The following is a 20,350-nucleotide window of genomic DNA, read 5'->3' on the forward strand; positions in this document are numbered from 1 at the left end:
CTTGTCCCTTTAAGAGACCAGAAAACCGTCGGGCGTCGCAGCTCGAAACTGATCCTCTTCTCTGCTCCTCCCCTGTCCCTGCGCGGCGAATGGTTCGTGCCGGCCTATATTTACCCGAGATCTTCCTTCCCTGACGGCAATGATGTGAGGGCAGCCTGCCACCGCTTGCAGGACTGAAGAGGGCGCGCTGCAAAGACCGGCAGCCGACCGTGGAGAGCCCGGGAGTGGAGTTGGACAATCCTCGGAGAGAAGAAATGAGGTAGCGGCGATCCCCGAAGCCGACCATGCGTGCGCCCCGACCTTGGAGCCCAATGCTGCGGTGGTGGAGCTGGTCTGGACAGTGAGCTGGCGGAGCGTGAGTCCCCGGCATCCCGCTGGAGCGAAGATGCAGTGAGCCACCGCGGGACTGCTGCGCGGGGCCCGCCGCGGCCAGCCGGACCTATCATCTAACCACACTTTGGGCTCGCTACTGATTCCAGGACTTGCTCAGCTGAGGGGTTCTCGGTCTCCAGCACCCCTAGTAGGTGGGGAGCCCTGGACCCTGGGCAAACTGCTGAAGAGTTTCCGCGGCTTCTGGCCCCAGGCCCGGGGTTTGTGTGTGTGTGGCAGGGGGCCCTGTTCACGTTGGCCGGAGTTCCTGCAGATCCCCGCACCACCCCGTTGCTTTTGCCGAGGCTCCCTCTATTTATTTGTATGCGCGCATCTCGCTTTTCTTCTGACATTTTCCGCTCCACTCTCCTTCCCTTTTCTCTCGTTGTGTTGCTTGCCTGAGACTTTTTGCCCTCGTCCTTGACCAGGCTGGGGTAATTCTCTGTGTGTGCGCCTCCACCCCTTACAAACTCGAAGCTGAATATTTTCCTTTAACAATTCTTCCCCACCCCCTGCGGGGATCCCAAGCACTATCCGTTCTTCCCTGCCCCCCTCTTCCTACCACTGGCCGGCTCCCAGCAGTTTTATCTTTCGGTCTTGCCCGGGCCAAGCCCGGCCGGGGCTGGTGGCTCAGCTGGGTTCAGACCCGGGGCTCGGCCGCCGCCGCCCAGCTGCGCCCGGGTGCCCTCCAGAGATGCTGCCCTGGAAGAAGCACAAGTTCGAGCTGCTGGCCGAAGCGCCGCCGCGGCAGACGTCCAAACCCAAAGGCTACGCTGTGAGCCTGCACTACTCAGCGCTCAGCTCGCTAGCGAGAGCGTGCCCCGAAGGCGCGCTCAGTCGGGTGGGAAGCATGTTCCGCTCCAAGCGCAAGAAGCTGCACATTACCAGCGAGGACCCCACATACACCGTGCTCTACCTGGGCAATGCCACCACCATTCAGGCGCGCGGCGACGGCTGCACCGACCTAGCCGTGGGTAAGATCTGGAGTAAAAGCGAGGCGGGCCGTCAGGGTACCAAGATGAAGCTCACGGTGAGTGCGCAAGGTATCCGTATGGTGCACGCTGAAGAGCGCGCGCTGCGCCGCCCGGGCCACCTCTACCTGCTGCACCGCGTCACCTACTGCGTGGCAGACGCGCGGCTACCCAAGGTCTTCGCCTGGGTGTACCGGCATGAGCTGAAGCACAAGGCGGTAATGCTGCGCTGCCATGCCGTTCTGGTGTCTAAGCCGGAGAAGGCGCAGGCCATGGCCCTGCTGCTCTACCAGACTTCGGCCAACGCTTTGGCGGAATTTAAACGCCTCAAGCGGCGGGACGACGCGCGTCACCAGCAGCAGGAGCTGGTGGGTGCGCACACTATCCCGCTAGTGCCCCTGCGCAAACTGCTCCTGCACGGATCTTGCTGCTATAAGCCGCCGGTGGAGCGGAGCCGCAGCGCGCCCAAGCTCGGCTCCATCACCGAGGACCTGCTGGGCGAACAGCAGGAGCAGGAGCTACCGGAGGAAGAGGAAGAGGAGCACCCCGAGGGCTGCCTGGAGGAAGAGGAGGAGGAGGAGGAGGAGGAGAATCGTGTGGGGGTGGAGGGCCCAGCAGAAGAGGAGACCGAGGCACAGAGGGCACTGGTGGTGGCCATGCACTTCGAATGTGGGGACTTGCTAGACACCATGGAGAATGGGCGCGAGGAGATGCTGGGGGGCGGCGTCGTCTCGCTGGGCCCTGGGCTGGGGACTCCACCTCCGCTGTCGTGCAGCGCCTCAGACGTGAAGGCTCAGCTGTCGCAGCTTATTAACGACCTGGGAGAGCTCAGTTTCGGCAACGATGTGCGCACCCTGCAGGCAGACTTGAGGGTGACGCGCCTGCTGTCGGGCGAGAGCACTGGCAGTGAGAGCTCCCTCGAGGGCGGAGGCCCGGACGCAACCTCCACCACTGTTGGGAACAAGTCTGGTTCCGCAGACAGCTCCAGCCCGGACGAGCCCCACTCGGGTTGAGCTCCCAGCAGACTCCTCGGTGCTCCCCTGGCACCCCACAGTGGCTTCCCAACCGTCGTTCTAGCAATCTCCCTATTCCCGCCTGCATCCAAGGGAAATCGGGCACGTGGGGCCCTGGTCCTGGGTTCCCTATGGTCCTCCCCATCCACCCCGCGCCCTAACACTTTTTGCTCTTTTGGAGGCGGCTCTGGTTGCGAGTGGGGATGTGGGAGATGTGAAAGAGAAAACCCTACGGAGGAGAAAGGGGTAGTCTTCTTGGTGGTGGTGAAGAGAAGGGCCCCTGAAGTTCAAATAGTCCAGGAGGGCAGTGTGAGGTGCTGTCCGCCAGTTTCCTGTTTGCTAAGCAGCTGGGGCCTGAGGAGGAGGGGTTAACTTCCTCCCTCAACCCCTCACTGGGCGAGGCCTTGCCCTGTCATTGAGATATCATTAAAAAAAAAAAAAAAAAAAAAATCTCTCTCACAATGTTTAAGGTTTAAATACCACTCTTTTGCACCCAGTTCTTTTTGGTGAGAGAGCTTGGGCTGTTTACCTCAGACTCAGACTCTTGAAATTCTGCCAAATTCCTCAAATAACTATTGGGGGGGGGTGTTATGAAAGAAAGCGGCATTTTGTTTACAGTTAAAGACATCTAATATCTAAAAAAAGAGTTCTCCTTTAGAGTCACATACACCTTCCTCCTGGCCCAAATATCTCACTCCATGATGCTGTGTAAAATATTTTTGCACTGTTGTGAAGTATTTTTGACATTTTTTGTACATAACTGTGTTCTCAGAGCTGAATGTTTATAACTTTTGCTGTGCAAAAGAAACATGTAAAATGTTGTTCAGTTGTATATATGGAAATGTGTATAAAACATTTTGTTATTTTTTGAGTAGCACTGCTCTGGTTCTGTTGGCATGCCATGGGGAAGAGAATAAATAGGAAAATTTAACAGAACAGGTGAGCATCTGGAACTGCTACAGGGGGTGCTCGGATCTAAGTTGTGCATGGTCTTGGGCCTTTCTGGACGACACAACTCTCAGTGCTGTGTCTGGGACCCAACAGTGTTCCATATTCTTCATTTAAATTGTTTGAGCATGGGCTTTCCCTCACCTTTTTGAGCTAATTTTCGGAGAGGTCAGGGTGAGCTCCATTTCCCACTTTCAGACCTGAGAGGCTATGTGTGGAGGAGTGACAAGGTCTGCTAAGGTTTTGCCACCTCTTCTGTGGGTTGTCTTAATGATCAAGAATAAGGATACTGCCTGATCTATTCCCTTACAGTCAAGGAGTTTTAGAAATGAATTCCAGACCTAAAGGAAGTTGCCATGGGCTCTCCGAGGAGTGGGGCAGTCTCTGCTTTTCCTGGGAGGAAAACCAAGTAGAGAGAAAAGTTGTAAGTTCCAATCATGTGTGAATGAGTCATGTGCAGGTGGGGTGGGGGTGGGTAGCGGCTTGCAGAGCCCTTTTCCTTCCCCTCTACAACCCAGCCTGGCCCAGTGGGAATGGTATGGAGGGCAAGGCAGAGGGGCTGTTAGAGAGCTTGGTCTGGGTGTGTGTTATAGGGTTTTCATTTTTTCCTGTGCGTTTGTTTCTGTTGTAAACTCCCAACAGATGTCTCTAGTTGGGCTACACCCGATCAGCTGGAAGTTGTAATAAGATGCTGCCACAACTGTGCCTTCTGCAATTTATTTTTCCCCTTTGCCCTTTTGGGCCTCCTTTGTTATAGAAATGGATCTGCCCCCCCCCCCCCCCACTCCGCCTTCCCTGATGTTTTGCTTTGTTTTTGTCATAAATGTGTTCTGAGCAGTTAGAACCAGAGATCCCAAGGAGTCTGGAATTCACAGAAACCAGAGAGGAAGGGAGGGTGAAAGATTTTTTTCCCCCTAATTAGTGGGAGTGGTTCAAGAATAAGACTGTCTTTGGAAAAAGAAAAACACCAAGGGGATAGGTGGGAAAAATTTTTTTAAATTTTTTATTTGTTTTAATTAGTTATACATGACAGTAGAATGCATTTATGCACTTTGATATACCATTCATAGATGGGATATAATTTCTCATTTTTCTGAGTGTACATGTTGCAGAATCATATTGGTCATGTAGTTACATATATACATACAGCAATAATGTCTATTTCATTCTACTGTCTTTCCTATTCCCACATCCCCTCTCTCCTCTCCCATCACTTCCCTCTACCTAATCTAAGGTAATGCTATTCTTCCCTAGTGCCCCCCACCTTACTGTGAATTAGCATCCACATATTAGAGAAAGCATTCAGGTTTTGTGGGATTGGCTTATTTTGCTTAGCATGATATTCTCCAACTCCATCCATTTACTGGCAAATGCCATAATTTCACTCTTCTTTAAAGCTGAGTAATATTCCATTGAGTATATCTACCACATTTTCTTTATTAATTCATGTATTGAGGGACACTTAGGTTGGTTCCATAGTTTAGCTATTGTGAATTGAGCTGCTATAAACATTGACATGCCTGCATTACTATAGTATGCTGATTTTATTAAAAAAAATATTTAGTGTCTTCTTAAGGACCTTGGGATGTGGGCCAGGCCTTTGAAACTGTTTTATTTGTTTTGGAAGAGTTCCTATTCCTCTCCCTGAATACCTGAGATATATATCGTTGAATGGCGATTTATTTAATTTAATTAATTTATTTATTTGTGGTACTGGAGATTAAATCCAGAGGTGCTCTACCACAGAGCTACATCCCTGGCCCTTTTTATTTTATTTTATTTTGAAACAGGGTCTTGCTAAGTGCTGAGGCTGGCCTCCAACTTGTATTGCCTGCCTCAGTCTCCTGAGTGGCTGGGATTACAGGTTACGCCACCATGCCCAACTTGGACCATACTTCTAAATGCCTAGTAGAGATCAGGAAGGTCAAAGCCAAGTCTACCTGCACACCCACATTGATGTGGCCTTCCACATCAGCAGATAGCTGTGTGGGCCATCATCATCTTGTAGGACTATATCTCACATTTCCAATTATTTCCACACATTGCCAACTCCTCTGCTGTTCAAAACTTGTGAAGACCACAAACCGTGGATATAATATGGCTGATACTTGGGAGCTGAGCAGGGTGTGTCTGCCTCATTCTTATCCAATTTATGTGTCTGTTGAGAATGCCAAGGTTGGCTTTCATCTATGGTGAATGCGGGTATGGTAATTGGTCAAAAAGCTCAGACAAATTGCATTTAAATCAACACCATCAATAAATATAAGTCAACTGTCTTTAAAGTCTGATTTTTCCTCTGATACGATTTATAAATAGAAAGGAGGGATTCAAGGAGGAGGAAGAAGAAGGAAAACAGACTGCAAACTAACCAGCTCTCTTCTTCCCTGGCCCCTAGTACTCTCCCTCTCTCCTCTTCTGTCCTCTGCTTTTTGGTTCCTATCTCTACTGCACACTGGGGCTCTTGACAGATGTAATTCTAGAAGAGATGTGAAGGTGATACACGATTCACCTCTTGTTGCATCTCAGTCTGCCAGGGACTGTACCAGAGTAAGAAGAGATGCTTCGAACTAAAAGAAGAAAAAAAAAAAAAACCTATAAACTAATTTGCTTCAGCACTCCAAAGAATAAGAGTGGTGTGACAAAAGCAAAGCTAAGTAGTCGATGAAATATATATTCCAGAAAGCACCTGCAGTCTGGTGTACTCATCCAATTTAGCTCTTACTTCCTGAGTTTCTCCTTTACATGACCTGCTGGTACTTTAAGTGCAGTGAGACACTTTGCACATTCTTTCCCAGCCTAACTAATCCTCCGTGTCCAACAGTGCAGCATTGACTGCCTGGTGGTGAACGAGGGAGGGACTTCCAGCGGCAGGAGAGATTGTTGCAGAGGTGGCAGCATGAGGCCACGGAGCAGGAGTTTGTCAGCCTCTTTGCACAGACAAATTAGTCTCTACAATTTGTTATGTATGTGGAGAGGAAGGAGGGAGGAGTGGGATGGTATGAACTCTAATACGGCAGACCCTCTTGACGATGATTGCTTCAGAGAACAACCTCTCCACGCACACGCATCCCCTTCTTTAAAGCAGTGTGCTGCCCCACACTCAGCAGCCCAGAAGATTTTAAACAAATTAGAAGGACTCTGTTATACTAAGAAAGCAAAATTCTTTCCCAGGGGACACAGCTATGTTTGAGGGTTCTGCTGGTGAAAGGAATGTAAACTGGCTGGAGAATCTATCCGTGGCTACACAATGGAGATTTAAACATCTCATTGGAGTCATTGAGGATCAGGAGAAACATAAAAATTCTATTAGGAGTAAGTTGCCCTCTTTTCTAACAGGATTTAGTAATTTAATAAGCAGACCTGTTTCCTCTGTGTGGCAGGCATCAGTAACCTCAGCATCTGCTGGTAAGTAATGCATGACAGAGCAAGAAATGTGCGTGGACTGCTGGGGCCAGGAGCTGAGGCCAGGGGCCGAATCAGACACATGGAAACTACGCAAGGCCCCAGGCGTGCAGGAGGTTTTTTGCACACAGCCACATCTGGATTGGTTTTATTGTTAGCCAGGGCCTTTTTGATTCCTGCTGGCTCCCCTGTTTAGAACCCTGGGTTCCTGGGACCGAATCCCTACTGCCAGCTCAGAAGTGACCCAGTTTGAATAACTTTGACTAACCACCATTTTGGTGATTTGAATTACTAGGTGTCCCTGGAGTTTGGCACTTGTTCCCTCTTCTCTCTTGTACCAGCAAAGGTTCTTATTTCTAAGTCCCATAAATAGTGGCCCTTCTGATAGCCTTCTTTTCTGTCTCTATCCTCATCTCTCTTCTATCCATTTCCTTCTGTTAACTCATCTTTTCTCTCTTGCTTCTCCTATCATTTCTTCTCCTTTCCAAAAAACTTGTTCAGTTCTTAAATCACCTGAAAGCCCAACTGTTATTATTATTATTATTTTTTTAGGAGTTGAGGATTGATCCAGGGCCTCCTTACACATGCTCGTCAAGTATTCTACCACTGAGCTACACCCTCTAACCTCTGAAAGCCCAAACTTATTTTTTAATTTTGGTACCTGGGATTGAACCCAGAGGATCTTAACCACTGAACCACATCCCCAGCCTTTAAAATATTTTATTTAGAGACAGAGTCTCTCTGAGTTGCTTTGGGTCTCTGTAAGTTACTAAGGTTGACCTTGAACTCATGATCCTCCTGCCTCAGCCTCCCCATGTAGACATGCACCACTGTGCTTGGCTGAAAGCCCAAACTTTCAAGGAAAAAAAAAATCAAGAACATTGACATTAGCCAGCACCAATTCTGTAAGGCATGCTTTGAACCTGTCCCACAAGGGGTGATATCCTGCCCAAGGTCACATAGGAAGGACCAAGATCCAGGGGTCTAATTCTTAAACTAATGTTTTTTCTTTCTTTTTTTTAAATATGCCTCTGATTTTTAGGAATTATAATTCAATTTTTAAACTTTGGGATAGCAGGAACTGGCTGTTGAATTGTTCTTTGTTTCCCCCCATTTTTTTCATATTTCCATGCTTTATACACAGTAGAAGCTTGATGGTAAGTATTTATGATGCTGTCAGTGCACCTTTCCCTCACCATGTATAAATGAGTATTACTGGATGTGTGATGCTAGGGATAGAGAAGTCAGGTGTCTTTCTTCCTAGGGGAGAACGCTGCTGGTGGGTGGGGTGGTAGCCCCTAGAGGAACTTGATCTCCTGTTGCTTCTACCTTTGAGATCTGGTCTAGCCAGACTGTGCCCTAGAAGAGCAGGTCTAGGTCGAGGGTGGGGGAGCCCTTGCCATTGCATCATGGTTATTAGTCATCTGTAACCTTCCTGCTTGGCTGCCTTCGTCAAGGACAGGCATGTGTCTTAGGCATTGCAGATTCACCCCACTTACACACGGTTTGGCACTTAGTAAGTACTCAGAAAATGCTATGGAAGGAGTCAAGAAGTGATTTCCATTCAGGCTAGGAGAACAGGCCTGATACTTGTCAAAGTCATGATACAAGTCAAGGTCATTACCAGCAATGTCTTAAGAACGTGTGGTGTGGCTGCTTCAGATAGAGCCCTAATATCCAGAGTATACAAAGAACTAAAAAAATTAGACAATAAGATAACAAATAACCCAATCAACAAATGGGCCAAGGACCTGAACAGACACTTCTCAGAGGAGGACATACAATCAATCAACAAGTATATGAAAAAATGCTCACCATCTCTAGCAGTCAGAGAAATGCAAATCAAAACCACCCTAAGATACCATCTCACTCCAGTAAGATTGGCAGCCATTATGAAGTCAAACAACAAGTGCTGGTGAGGATGTGGGGAAAAGGGTACACTTGTACATTGCTGGTGGGACTGCAAATTGGTGCAGCCAATTTGGAAAGCAGTATGGAGATTTCTTGGAAAGCTGGGAATGGAACCACCATTTGACCCAGCTATTCCCCTTCTCGGTCTATTCCCTAAAGACCTAAAAAGAGCATGCTACAGGGACACTGCTACATTGCGATATTCATAGCAGCACAATTCACAATAGCAAGACTGTGGAACCAACCTAGATGCCCTTCAATAGACGAATGGATAAAAAAAAATGTGGCATTTATACACAATGGAGTATTACTCTGCATTAAAAAATGACAAAATCATAGAATTTACAGGGAAATGGATGGCATTAGAGCAGATTATGCTAAGTGAAGCTAGCCAATCCCTAAAAAACAAATGCCAAATGTCTTCTTTGATATAAGGAGAGTAACTAAGAACAGAGTAGGGACGAAGAGCATGAGAAGAAGATTAACATTAAACAGGGATGAGAGGTGGGAGGGAAAGGGAGAAAGAAGGGAAATTGCATGGAAATGGAAGGAGACCCTCAGGGTTATACAAAATTACATACAAGAGGAAGTGAGGGGAAAGGGAAAAATAATACAAGGGGGAGAAATGAATTAGAGTAGAGGGGGTAGAGAGAGAAGAGGGGAGGGGAGGGGAGGGGAGGGGGGATAGTAGAGGATAGGAAAGGCAGCAGAATACAACAGACACTAGTATGGCAATATGTAAATCAATGGATGTGTAACTGATATGAGTCTGCAATCTGTATACGAGGTAAAAAATGGGAGTTCATAACCCACTTGAATCAAAGTGTGAAATATGATATATCAAGAACTATGTAATGTTTTGAACAACCAACAATAAAAATTAAAAAAAAAGAATAGTTTAGTTCTCATTCCATAAATTCAAGGGGTAGAATATTCATTGTTGATAATTTTATTAATAATTTATAATTATAAGAAAAGTTTTTTTCTCTTTTGCTGCAGAATTATTTGGAAAAAGTTTTTTTTTTTTTAATTGATAAGTAATGTTTAAAAAGATTCATTTTAAATAAATCTATTGTGGTCAAAAAAAAAAAAAAAAAGAACGTGTGGCTGGTGAGGAGGAATGATAGGGATCCATTTGACTCCTCTACATGAAGTAGATTTAATTCCCAACATTTTCCTTGGGGTTTATCTGACCTGGGGAGGAGTAGTCTTGGTTTGGAGACACATTGTTTATTTGGAATTGGCTTTGAGTAGATTCAGAATTTTAATTTCTACTCATTTCAGCCCCTAGGTTATTGCTCAAATCCAGCCCATTTGTGCCAATGACCTAAACAATGTGGTATGGCAGAAAGTTTGCCAGGGGAAGGGACTTGATTCCAGGCCCTAAAGTGTCCAGAACTCTCTCAGTATGTGAGACAGTCAAGTCCCTTCCCCTTTTCAGCCTTAGGCTCCCATAGGTATAATGTGTGGGCTGACTTTCAGTGAATACTTTCAGAGAAGCGAAAGTTAAAGTCAAGTGTGTTTATCTTTCCCTAGTCTCTAGTAGGACAGAACAGAAGAAACTCTGACTGTGGGCTAGAGATTTTCTAGAGAACAAAGCTTATCTTTACGACCAATTACACCCGAACCCTCACAAAGACCTGGTTTGGAAGTAATATTCTCTTGGCCAAGCCAGAGCAGAAGACCTCTGTTACATAACTTTTTCACTTGGAGGCCATGATGTGTCCTGAAATGGGGACTATCACTGAACCTATGGGCCATGCTAGGGTCCAGAGAAGTGAAAATATTTGCCTAGGACCACTCAGAGAGATCTTGTGTCTCCTGACTCCAGGTCCTACACTCTTTTCCCTGTATACTTTGGGTTGGATATATGTTATTTTGGATGTAGCCCAATCTCTGTCCAAGGAAACTTGGCAGAGACCAAGTGTATGATCGAAGGCCATGGAGCATCTGGCTGTGGTGTATTTTGATCTCTTGACAACAGAGACCAAGACCTGCCTGAGGCAAGTGTGGGCAAAGAAGGAGCTGCTACTCTGGGGAACATTTCCTCAGCCCCTTGCAACAGGACCCTCTCCAGGACCCATCTCCATCCTGGATCCTTCCCATAGAATAATTTGTTTTTAATTCTGGGTCGGGATTTTCCCTTCCTCTGTTTCATCATTAGCCAATCATGGCTTAAGAGGTCCTAGTTCACTCCAAGGTCTTCTACCTATGTGTTCTCAGAATTTGGGAACCAGACAGAACCTTGGGGCTCCTCAGGTCCAGTTCCTTTATTTTATACTTAGGAAAACTGCCAGGAGAAGGGAAAGGGTTTAGGAACATTGCCATAGGAAGTTTATAGCAGAACTCATGTTAGCACTCACATTTAAAAAAATTATTATTTTCAGAATTGGGGATGAAACTCAGGGCTTGGAGGTAGAAAGCAAGCACTCTACTACTGGGCTACCTCCCCAGCCCTTTTTATTTTATTTTATATTTTTATGCTTAGTTCTTTTTTTCCATATTTTTATTGGTGCATTGTATTTGTACACAATGTTGGGATTCGTTGTTACATATTCAAATATGCATTCAATATAACAATATAATTTGGCCAATATCATTCTTCACTATTTAGCCTTTCCTTCCCTTCCCCCCTCCCTCTGGTTCCTTGTCTCTACTCTACTGATGTCTCTTCAATTTTCATGAGATCACTCCCCTGCCCCACCCCCACCCCCGCCTTTCTTCTCCTTTTTCCTCTCTAGCTTCCATATATGAGAGAAACCATGTAACCCTGGACCTTCTAGGTTTGGTTTATTTCACTCAACATAATGTTCTTTTTTATTTTATTTTGAGACAGGGTCATACTAAGATGCCTAGCTTGTTCTCAAACTTGCAATCCTCCTGCTTCAGTCTTCTGAGTGGCTGGGATTACAGTTATGTGCCACCATATCTGGCTGAACTCAGGTGTAAAATTTCTGTCAGTCTGTCTCTCTCTCCCTTTGAATAATGTCTCCTATCTTTTCATTTGCTTATTTGTTGTTGTTTTTTATTTGTTCTTCTACACATGCATGACAGTAGAGGGTATTTTGACATATTATACATACATGGAGTATAGTTTATTCTAATTAGGATCCCATTCTTATGGAGGCACTGATGGTGAGATTCACTGTGGTGTGTTCATATATGAACATAGGAAAGTTATGTCTAATTCTCCCTAGTCTCTTTCCAAGATGCCTGCTGACATCTTCCAGAATTCTCTTCACAGTAATGCAGAGAGCCCCACTGCCTCATGGGACATGAGTCAATTGTGTACAAAGGTCAGGGTTCTCCTCCCTCCCATAACTGGTGAAATCCCCTTTTTGTCTCAAGTTTATAGTGGATATGTAAGATTCTTATCTAAATGAGCAGGGAATTGACATTTTAATAAGGGACTCTTGAAGATTAGAAGCCTCTGAGATAAAAAAGCCAAATAAAAAGGGTATTTCAGACACCATGGTGAGAAGAAGCTAACATAGGCAGTAAAATACATTTTAGTTTGGAGAGTACTTCTCATAACATTACAGATATTTTCCTAGCACTATAAATCACATTCCTAAAGGTTCCAACCTTGCAGTTGAACTCCTGCTTGGAGAGAAAGCGATGTTCCCAAAGTCAAATGAGGAGGGAGGATGGGTAAGGCCACTAGGTCTTGCATCAGCAGACTCTCAGCTTTTCCAGTTCAGGGTTTGTGAATGACTCCCAGGCACCACCTACAGATCTACAAAAACACCATCAGTTTCTTATCTGCTGTTGCTGCCTGTCCTCCCCCAAGGCTTCCTCTGCCGAGAAATTTGTCCCAGCCTTTGTGCCAACTTGTCCCCATGGTCCTGCTTCCCAGGGATAAATGTTCACTGGTGTCCAGTAGAGGAGATCTTCTCTTTAAAAGGTGCTGTTATTTGTATCAAACCACACTGCCTGTCTGAAAGAGATGTACATCATGGAAAGTGTGTCTTTCACATCTTCAGCAGCTAGTGTAATGAAAGAAGCTTTCAGAGTTCATGGTTGCTCAGATCCTTTTGGAGGCATTTGTACCAATGAGATTAAAGCAGATTTCAGTCCATATACTTAATAGTGCTCTTGTTTTCTTGTTCTAGGGATTGAACCCAAGTGCACTTTACCAGGGAGCTACATCCCTAGATCTTCCTATCATTTTTTATTTTGAGATAGGGTTTCATAAGTTGCTGAGGCTGGCTTTGAGTTTGAGATCCTCCTGCCTCAGCCTCCCTAATTTCTGCCATTAAAGGCATGTGACACTAGGCTTGGCAGTTGTGTGCCTTAAATTGGCTACTCCATTCCTCTTACCCAGGTCCTGGCACATGTCCAATGTTAGTCAAAAGATGTGGGGTGAGGGTCAGTGGGTGAGGCTGTAAGGTGAAGCTGTGGGTGAGGGTGTAAGGTTCAACTGAAGGAGAAATGAACTTGAGACCCATTTCTAGTCCTGTTCTAGTTTCCCCACATAATAACTTTTTGCTTTTGAACATGTTTCTTTTTGGGGTCAGTTTTTTTTTCTGTCAAATAGAGACCCTAATGCCTGATTAAACTATCTCTCTGTTGTTTTGAGGATCAAAATCTAAACACTGCTGGATGAATGTGTGGTGTAAAAAATGCAGCATAAGAAAGGAGAGGCTGCTGCTGGAACATCCAGACTGAAGTAACATAGGGGGCTCAGTGGGTTCAGTGGGGCTCCCCTGCAGCTCTAATGTGTCCCTGGGCAGGGACATTTTCCATGAAACATATTCTAGAGCCCAACATGGAAAAACATACAAAGACAAGGAAATAATCAAATAAGAGTAGGAAGCTATAGGTGGGTGTTTAAAATGGCATGCTTCATGTGGAAAGATTATGGTCTAGCTTTCTGACTGAAATGTTAGGTATTGCTGGGTGCGGTGGTGCACGCCTGTAATCCCAGCTGCTCGGGAGGCTGAGGCAGGAAGATCACAAGTTCAAAGTCAGCCTCAGCAATTTAATGAGGCCCTAGGTAGACAACTTAACGAGAACCTGTCTCAAAATAAAAACTAAAAAGGGCTGGGGATGTGGCTCAGTGGTTAAGCATCCCTGAGTTCAATCCCCTGGAACCAAAAAAAAAAAAAGGTATCCACATGGGCTCTGTGGTCATCTCCAGACCAATCTTGTCCATCACTGTGGCAGAGGAGCATGGCCACTGTCTTGTGCTCACTGGCTGAAATTTTATTTGTTCCACGTAATGGATTCATTATGTCAGCATTTGTTTATCAGCTTAGATTAGCATTACTTGTGTAATTAATGCTCTGCACACACACACACACACACACACACACCCCAAAACCTTCCACAAATATTTGCAATTGTGATTTCATTTACCTATCAAATAGATGTCCATGAAAAGGATACAGATCTTAATGTAAATTTCTATATTGATTTTTTTTCTAGAAATGTGGAGGTTCTGTGCACTTTTCTTGGAGATGTTATGTGTAGTTCACTGAGGATCCTCTTGTGCTGATGAAATGTGTGTGTGTGTCCCTTGGGTAGGCCTGGGACATGGCTAAGGGTGAATATGAGCTGTATTGTAAACTCAGGCTGTTGTGATTGGCATTAGCATCAAGTGATCAGTGAAAACTCTGTGGTAAGAGAGCTATGCTGATCTTCCCAGATTTCTGCCAAGAAAAACTTCAAATTGCATCACTCTTTCTTTCCCATTGTGCTCTGAGTTTTCTTTGTTTTTAATTTTAAAGGGTCCTTAAACTAATTAAAACCACCATTTTCCTCTGGGAATGCTGAAGACCATGACTCAAAGAGTCTATGGCTAGGATGATCATGGGTTCCAAATAGGTCAAGACAGTCGTGGTTAAAATCTGATGTCCTCAAATAATTACATTAGAGCCACTTTGAGGTTCTCCAGTGTGGATGATAACTGATATAGTTGTCCACCTGTAGTTTTGACCTTTGCCTGTACAAGCCTTTATTCTTTTAGAATGAAGGTACGTTTATAATGTATCTGCTGTGGCACAAGCACTGTTCTGGTTGTCAGAGGAGGTGGGAGAGTATGTTGGGGAAGGATGAACCTAGGGAGACAAGCAGAGCCTGTTCACATGATAATACAGTGAAAAAGGCCAAAACATATAATACCCACCCAACATAAAGAGAGGTATAATCAAGGGCTGCTGGTGTAGCTCAGTGGTAGAGCGCTTGCCTAGCATGCATTAGGCCCTGAGTTTCATTCCCAGCATTGAAAAAAAAAAAAAAAAACAAGTATAATCAGTGCATAAAGTATTGAGGGAACATAGAGGAAGGGCAGCCACCTCTCCCATGGGAGAGAGGGCTGGGTAGTCACAGAGTTCTTCACAAAGAAGATGGTCATCCTTTTTGACCATTAATGTGGGTCTTCACACAAGGCTCCAAGGAGAGTCATAAAACTGCCTGACCATGTTCCAGAGGAAGCATAGTTCTCCAGAAGTATTTATTTATTTATTTATTTTGCAGGGGGTGAGAGAGGGTATTTTGAAAATCTCCTACCTCTAACTTTTCTCTAGTCCTGTACTCCTCAAGTCCATTTCATGAGAACATTCAAGTTTTCTTTCTCTTCAGTCCATTTCCTGATCCAAAAACTTGGCAACCAGAAGAATAGAGTATGGTGTATTTAATTAAATATGGTTAAGAATAATAGTTGCTTTAACAAATCCCATATTCTAACTAGCTTGACATAATGAGGATTTGTTTTTCCTCATGCAATATTAAATGTGAATACTCTCAGTTCTGTCAGGGACTCAGGCTCTCTCTCTTTTTTTTTTTTCCTAAATTTTTAAATTTGTTCTCTCAGGCTCCTTTTATATTGTGGTTCCACCAACTCATAGGGCAAGAGTCCTCAACAAAATTGGGCCTTCCAGCTGTTTTATTGAAGTTTTATTAGAACAGTCACACCCATTCATTTACATATTGACTACAGCTGCTTATGCCCTACAACAGCAGTGCTTAATACAGTTGTCCTTGTCCTTTGGTATCCAAGGGAAATTGTTTCCAGGGGACCCTCCCTGCCCATAGATAACAAAATTTGAGGATGCTCAAGTCCCTTATATAAATGATGTAGTTTTTGCAATGTAACTTACACACTTCCTCCAGCAACACTTTAAATCATCTCTAGTTGCTAATAAAACCTAATACAATGTAAATGCTGTATAAATACTTGTTGTGCTGTATTGTTTTATTTGTATTTTTAATTGTTGCATTATTATCGTTATTGCTTGATATTTTTCCCAAACATTTTTGATCCCCAGCTAGGTGCAAAGATTAAGGATATGGAGGGCCAACTGTAGTTGCAACAAAGACTATTGCTATGCTTTGGATAAATGTCATCCAAAGGCCTATGTATAAAGCCTTGGTCCCCTGAGTGGGGAGCTATTGGGAGCTGGTGAACCTTTGGGATGCAGATCCTAGTGACAAGCCCTCAGGTCACTGGGAACATGCTCTCCAAGGGGATTATGGATCCAGCCTCCTCCTCTTCTCTTTGCCTTGTTCCACCACGGCTCTTGCATAATGTGCTGCCTCACCACAGGCCCAGAGTGATAGGGCTAATCCATCATGTTCTAGAACCTGCAAAACTGTGAATCAAAATAAACCTTTTCTCTAACCCTGTCCCTGCCCTTTGTGGTATTGAGTATTGAACCCTGAGCCTCACACATTCTAGGCAATCACTCTACCACTGAGCCACATCCCCAGCCTACCTTTTCTCCTTAGAAATTAGTTATTTCAGAATTTTCATTACAGTGACAGAAAGCTGCCTAACACAAATGTACAGCCCAAAGCCTGAAATATTTACTATCTGACCTTTTGAAAAACATTTCCTGACCCCTATTCTAAGATCCCAGAATTTCCTCCCTGCATCATGCCAAAGAAATGACCTCCTATGGACAGAGAAAGGGTATGCACGACCATTTCAAGGGCTTTACTGGGCAAGGTCTGGAAATGCTTCACATAATTTCTGCCCACATTCTCTTGGCCACTCAGTTCATAGATACTCGTCACTGCAATGGAAGCTGGGAAATGTAGTCTAGCCAGGCTCTCAGAAGGAAAGGGAAATAGGCTTGAAGAAGAGGTACACAGGCTCTGCAACATGGTGGAGGAGACTTACCTGGTCATTCCAATCCAGTTTATACACTGGACATGCAGATCTCGAAAGCTACAACTTGAATCAGCCCAACATAAAAATAACCACTCTTTAGTCCTCTCTTCATTTTATGACCACTGGTCCAGCATTCTATGAGCTAAGACTTTGGGAAGATCATGGAAATTAGTTGTTTATAAGAGTTTGTGAAAGCATTCCTCACTAGTTTGCACTTGGTCCTAGAGGCGATTTTGAATAGGTCAGGAAAACAGTCCAAGTAACTTCTCAGAAAAAAGATGCTGAAAAATTAGTTCAAGACTAGAAGAAATATTCCAAGTGGATTATCTCTAGTAGGGGAATCCCTCAAGCCCTGCAGCCCTTGCAAGCAGACTTCTTCCTGGAACAGTCCAGGTCCTGAAAGGGCAACCTCATCCTGGAAATTTCTTATGAGATTTCTCTTCCTGGGATCTGTCATACTGGTTTTCCCTCAGCCCTGCAAAGATCAGAGAATGAGCTGGTTGGTTCTTCTTAGTGTGCAGGGCAGACAGAAGCCTCACCAGGACAGCCCTCCTGCTCCACTTCTTTGATCAGACCCAGACCCTTGAGGGGAGATTGGTGTTCTCTTCTATGGAGGCACTAACTGCCTCTCCAGGGAGCCCAGGCACCTGAGGAAAGGAAAGGATTTTTTTTCCACCTCCTAGACAAGATAGGGCCCTGGACAGAAGAGTGAGTGGTCATTTTGTGCTCTAGGAAGGCCCTAAATGAATTTCACCCCTGCTGTGGCCCCACAAGATGTCTGACAGAAGCCTCAGAGTTCCCTGTCAGAAGCACCTCTACTGACTTGTTGAATCTTCTTCACACTAGCATGGGGGGTGTGAGGGTAGGTGGATTTTTATTTTATACCGCTATATGCCACTTAATGATGGGAACATGTTTGGACAAGTGATTTATTGTACAATTTTGTCATTGTATGAACATCATAGAGTTCACTTATATAAACTAAGACTGCTGCAACATCACTAGGTGACTCATCCTGTGGGACCACCCCTGATGCGTGGTTGCTTGTTGAGTAGAGCATTGTTACATGATGCTCGTGACTGTACTATACAGCATGTGATTGTACTATATAGTTATTGCTGGATTTTCAATAGCATGTTACATTTGCAATAAACTAATCTAATTTAAAAATAAACCAAGAACTGTATAACACATTTTAGGAATATTTTCATTTAAAATGGCATTTTTAAAAAGGATTGTGGGTACCAAACAAAGATACCTGGAAATTTTTCTAGTGAGGGTATTAATGGAATGCATCACTACTTTATTATAATTATTATTCTTTGATAACTTTAGTGATAAGTCTGTAAATGATTGAAATGAATATAACACCATCAAAAAAAAAAAAAAAAAAAAGGGGGAGAAAAAGAAAAAAATGAGAGCAAAGAGACCCAGTGGCATCTCTTTCAGAGGATGATTCCACCCAGAGGAGAATCTCAGGGCTCCCACTCAGAAGCCCTAGGGCTTGGACGCATTAAACAAGGCTGCAACGTGGCATTGTGCAAAGTGGTGCAATTCTCTGAGATTTGGTGCCCTCATTTGCAAATAGGGACAATTTGCTACCTTATAACATTTTGCCATTCAAAGGAATTTATAAATATAAGCCACTTTTTATGAAAAGCATGGTACCAGTTGTGAGAAACTTTTTATCACTGTGGTCTTGGAGGAATCTGGAAGCCAAGTTTGAGTTGCACCTGGGCAGAGTGGGGAAGCTCCAGAAGTGGACCCTGGCCTGTACATTGCAGCCAAGACTGCTGTATCCTTTGCTAATGGCTTCCTGGGATTTCTGCTTCCACTAAAACATCTTGAGGATGGAGACACAGTGTTTCCTCAGGACCTGAATTACTGAAGGTCAGACCAAGGACTGGGGTGTCCCCACCCAAGCACTGGGGCTGTCATGCTGTGAGGTCATGTCTGGCCTGTGATACTGGCACTCCAGTGTATGTGGCACCTTTGATGACAGCCACATAATGGAGTGATGGCCCCAACCCCACCCACTGGGGTTAAAGGATGCTTTCAGTTTCTCTCCTGATCTCATAACCACCCAGTGAGGCAAACAGAGTAGGAGTAATAACTCAATTTTCAAATAAGAGACCCCGGGATTAAAGAGTAGAAATGAACAGAATAAACAAGTGTTTAGTATTTACAGTATGCAAGCAAACTACTGGGGACTTCAAGTGTGGTAGAGTAAGTAATGGACAGAGCTGGGTCCGGGGTCCAGGTCTCCTGATTCTGAGTATTCTGTAAGTACAGAATGGCCAGGCAGAAGGGATTATGGGTAAAGGCATTGGGGATGGAGGGTACAGCAAGAGAGTAATCAGGAGGGGCAGGTGGGGAAAGGAAGGGACATTGGCAACTGGCAAGTATGAGGCAGTGGGTAGGGTTGGGGCCATCACTCCATTATGTGGCTGTCATCAAAATGTCCAAATAAATAAAGGTTTGCAATTACAGGGAGACGTGGGTTTGGGAATCTCCCAGCAGCAGGGCCCAGATGTTAATTAAACCTAAGATAGGTCATTATCTTTCTCTATTGGATTGAACAGAGGGAAAGGGATGCAGACAGCAGGTTAAGAACTCGCCCATTTGTCTGTTATGTGTCATTATTTCTGGTTTTTAAGAGGTACCTAACCTGGGGCTTTGGAGCCAAGCCGAGGGGAAAGGTGGCCACGTTTAAATGCTAGTCACTGAGGATGTCTCCCGCTCCTCCCTCAGTTAAAGAAGGCCTGAACAGGCGCTCAGCATTTGCCTTGTGGCTATTCTGGAGCCACCTGCCCTGTGTTCCCACACTGGGGCCAGTACAGAGCCAGAGAGCTGATTGTGGGATGCAAAGCCAGGCACCTTGTTGACTGCTCCTCCCCAACCACCTCAGAGGCAGGGGAAATACTCACACCCACCAATCTGAATGAAATCAGCCCCAACAGGGGCCTAGTATTGGTCCTGGGGCCCTTACTCAGCGAGGTGCTAACTCTGACTCCAGGATGGTGGACACATATGCACATGGGGGGAGGGTTTCCAGAGGAGCAACAGTGCAGCTGGGTGACACAAGAAGGCACCTATAGGGGGCTTGGGCCAGTGGCTGTTTACTAAAAGAAATAGGAGTAATTCAATGTTATACCAATAAGTGTGACTGTACCAGCAAATGTCAGTCATGAGAAAGATACTTCTTTATTTGTAAATTAATGTAGAAATATAATTGATTTTATAATAATAATAAGAATATACTATTAATGTAATTTAGTCCCTTCACAAAAGCACCATTGGTCTTTTCTTTCATGCCTGATTTCTAATGGGATGTGTTTCAGAAATAAAGATTTCCTTGATTTGCTTGTTGGTGGACTGGGTGTGTTTCCTAACTCTTGCATTTGCAGTGGTGGGATAAGTAAGTTGTTCTTTCTTACTCCATATCTTCCATCAGCAGGGTTTTTACATGGCAGCCAGAGACAGTTGCCTGTACATAAGCCATCTGCCCATCTGCTTCTGTCCACCTGTGTAGTTCAAGTAACTATGTATTGATGAAGAGGTGAATTGCTTAAGACTGGAACTTTCATTCTAAACCTTGCATGGAAAGACTGAAACTTCCAACA

General features: G+C 44.8%; 1 protein-coding gene across 1 annotated transcript; it reads left to right on the top strand.

Moving 5' to 3' along the window:
* Fam43a (family with sequence similarity 43 member A) lies at positions 1 to 5,577 on the top strand. The gene has a single exon (XM_027936134.2). The coding sequence runs from the start codon at positions 1,064 to 1,066 to the stop codon at positions 2,351 to 2,353; it is 1,290 nt and encodes a 429-aa protein (XP_027791935.2). The 5' UTR covers positions 1 to 1,063; the 3' UTR covers positions 2,354 to 5,577.
* Positions 5,578 to 20,350: the final 14,773 nt, after the last annotated feature.

Source organism: Marmota flaviventris, chromosome 8 (genome assembly GCF_047511675.1).
Source record: "Marmota flaviventris isolate mMarFla1 chromosome 8, mMarFla1.hap1, whole genome shotgun sequence".
In the NCBI taxonomy this organism is placed as follows: Eukaryota; Metazoa; Chordata; class Mammalia; order Rodentia; family Sciuridae; genus Marmota; species Marmota flaviventris.